At 69.1% G+C, this 833-nt stretch overlaps 1 protein-coding gene across 1 annotated transcript in view; it reads left to right on the forward strand.

Annotated features, from left to right (window-relative positions):
• Positions 1–822, forward strand: part of ZNF407 (zinc finger protein 407) — a 367533-nt gene extending 366711 nt beyond the window's left edge. Inside the window, exon 10 of the mRNA XM_010855093.1 lies at positions 11–822. Coding sequence (XP_010853395.1) covers positions 11–664 — 654 coding nt within the window. The 3' untranslated portion in view covers positions 665–822. The remainder of the gene's footprint in view (positions 1–10) is intronic.
• The last annotated feature ends 11 nt before the right edge of the window (positions 823–833 follow it).

The raw sequence follows: 833 nt of genomic DNA on the forward strand, positions 1-833 counted from the left end.
TCGGGGGCAGGAGGCAGCCACTCCCGCAGCCCCGGAGATCCACGTGTTCCACGACGGGCCAGACGGCGCGGCCGCCACAGAGCCGGTGGAGGTGCTGACCCAGCTGGTGCGGCCGGCCGCTGTGATTGCGTCGCAGGAGCGTGCACAGGTGGCCTTCAAGAAGGTGGTGCAGGGCATGCTGCAGTTCGCTGTGTGCGACTCGGCCGCGGCTGGCCAGCTGATGAAGGATGGCGTCACTCAGGTCATCGTCAACGAAGAGGGCACAGTGCACATGCTGGCCCGCGAGGGCTCCCAGATCATCATGCAGGAGGCCGAGGCACGCGGGCCGCACGTGGACCTGGCCGAAGCGGACGGCGAGATCTCGCAGATCATCGTCACCGAAGAGCTGGTACAGGCCATGGTCCAGGAGTCTGGCGGTGGCTTTCCCGAGGGGGCCACACACTACATCGTGACGGAGCTGCCGCCCGGCGTGCAGGACGAGCCAGCAGTGTACTCGCACACCGTCATTGAGGCGGCCGGCTCCCAGGAGCTCCTGCAGGCCGGGGCCGTGGTCCCCAGTGGAGCCGAACAGCTGACGAGCATGGTCATCTACACCCAGGAGGGCTCCCCGGCCGCCGCGGTCATCCAGAGCCAAAGAGACAGCAGCGAAGTCCACGAAGCCTGAGGCCGGGGGCTGAGAGACCAGCATAGGAGGCTATGTGCCCTGCACCCGCCAGCAAAGCGCGCGTCCGAGGGGCCGGGGATGGCCCTGCGCCGGCCACGTGCACGCGGCACAGGGGGCACGCACGCAGGAGCGCGGCCTGCAGCGGGGCGGGGCCGACCGAGGCAGATCT

The sequence above is a fragment of the Bison bison genome, unplaced genomic scaffold, assembly GCF_000754665.1.
Source record: "Bison bison bison isolate TAMUID 2011002044 unplaced genomic scaffold, Bison_UMD1.0 scf7180017864353, whole genome shotgun sequence".
NCBI classification, from domain to species: Eukaryota; Metazoa; Chordata; class Mammalia; order Artiodactyla; family Bovidae; genus Bison; species Bison bison.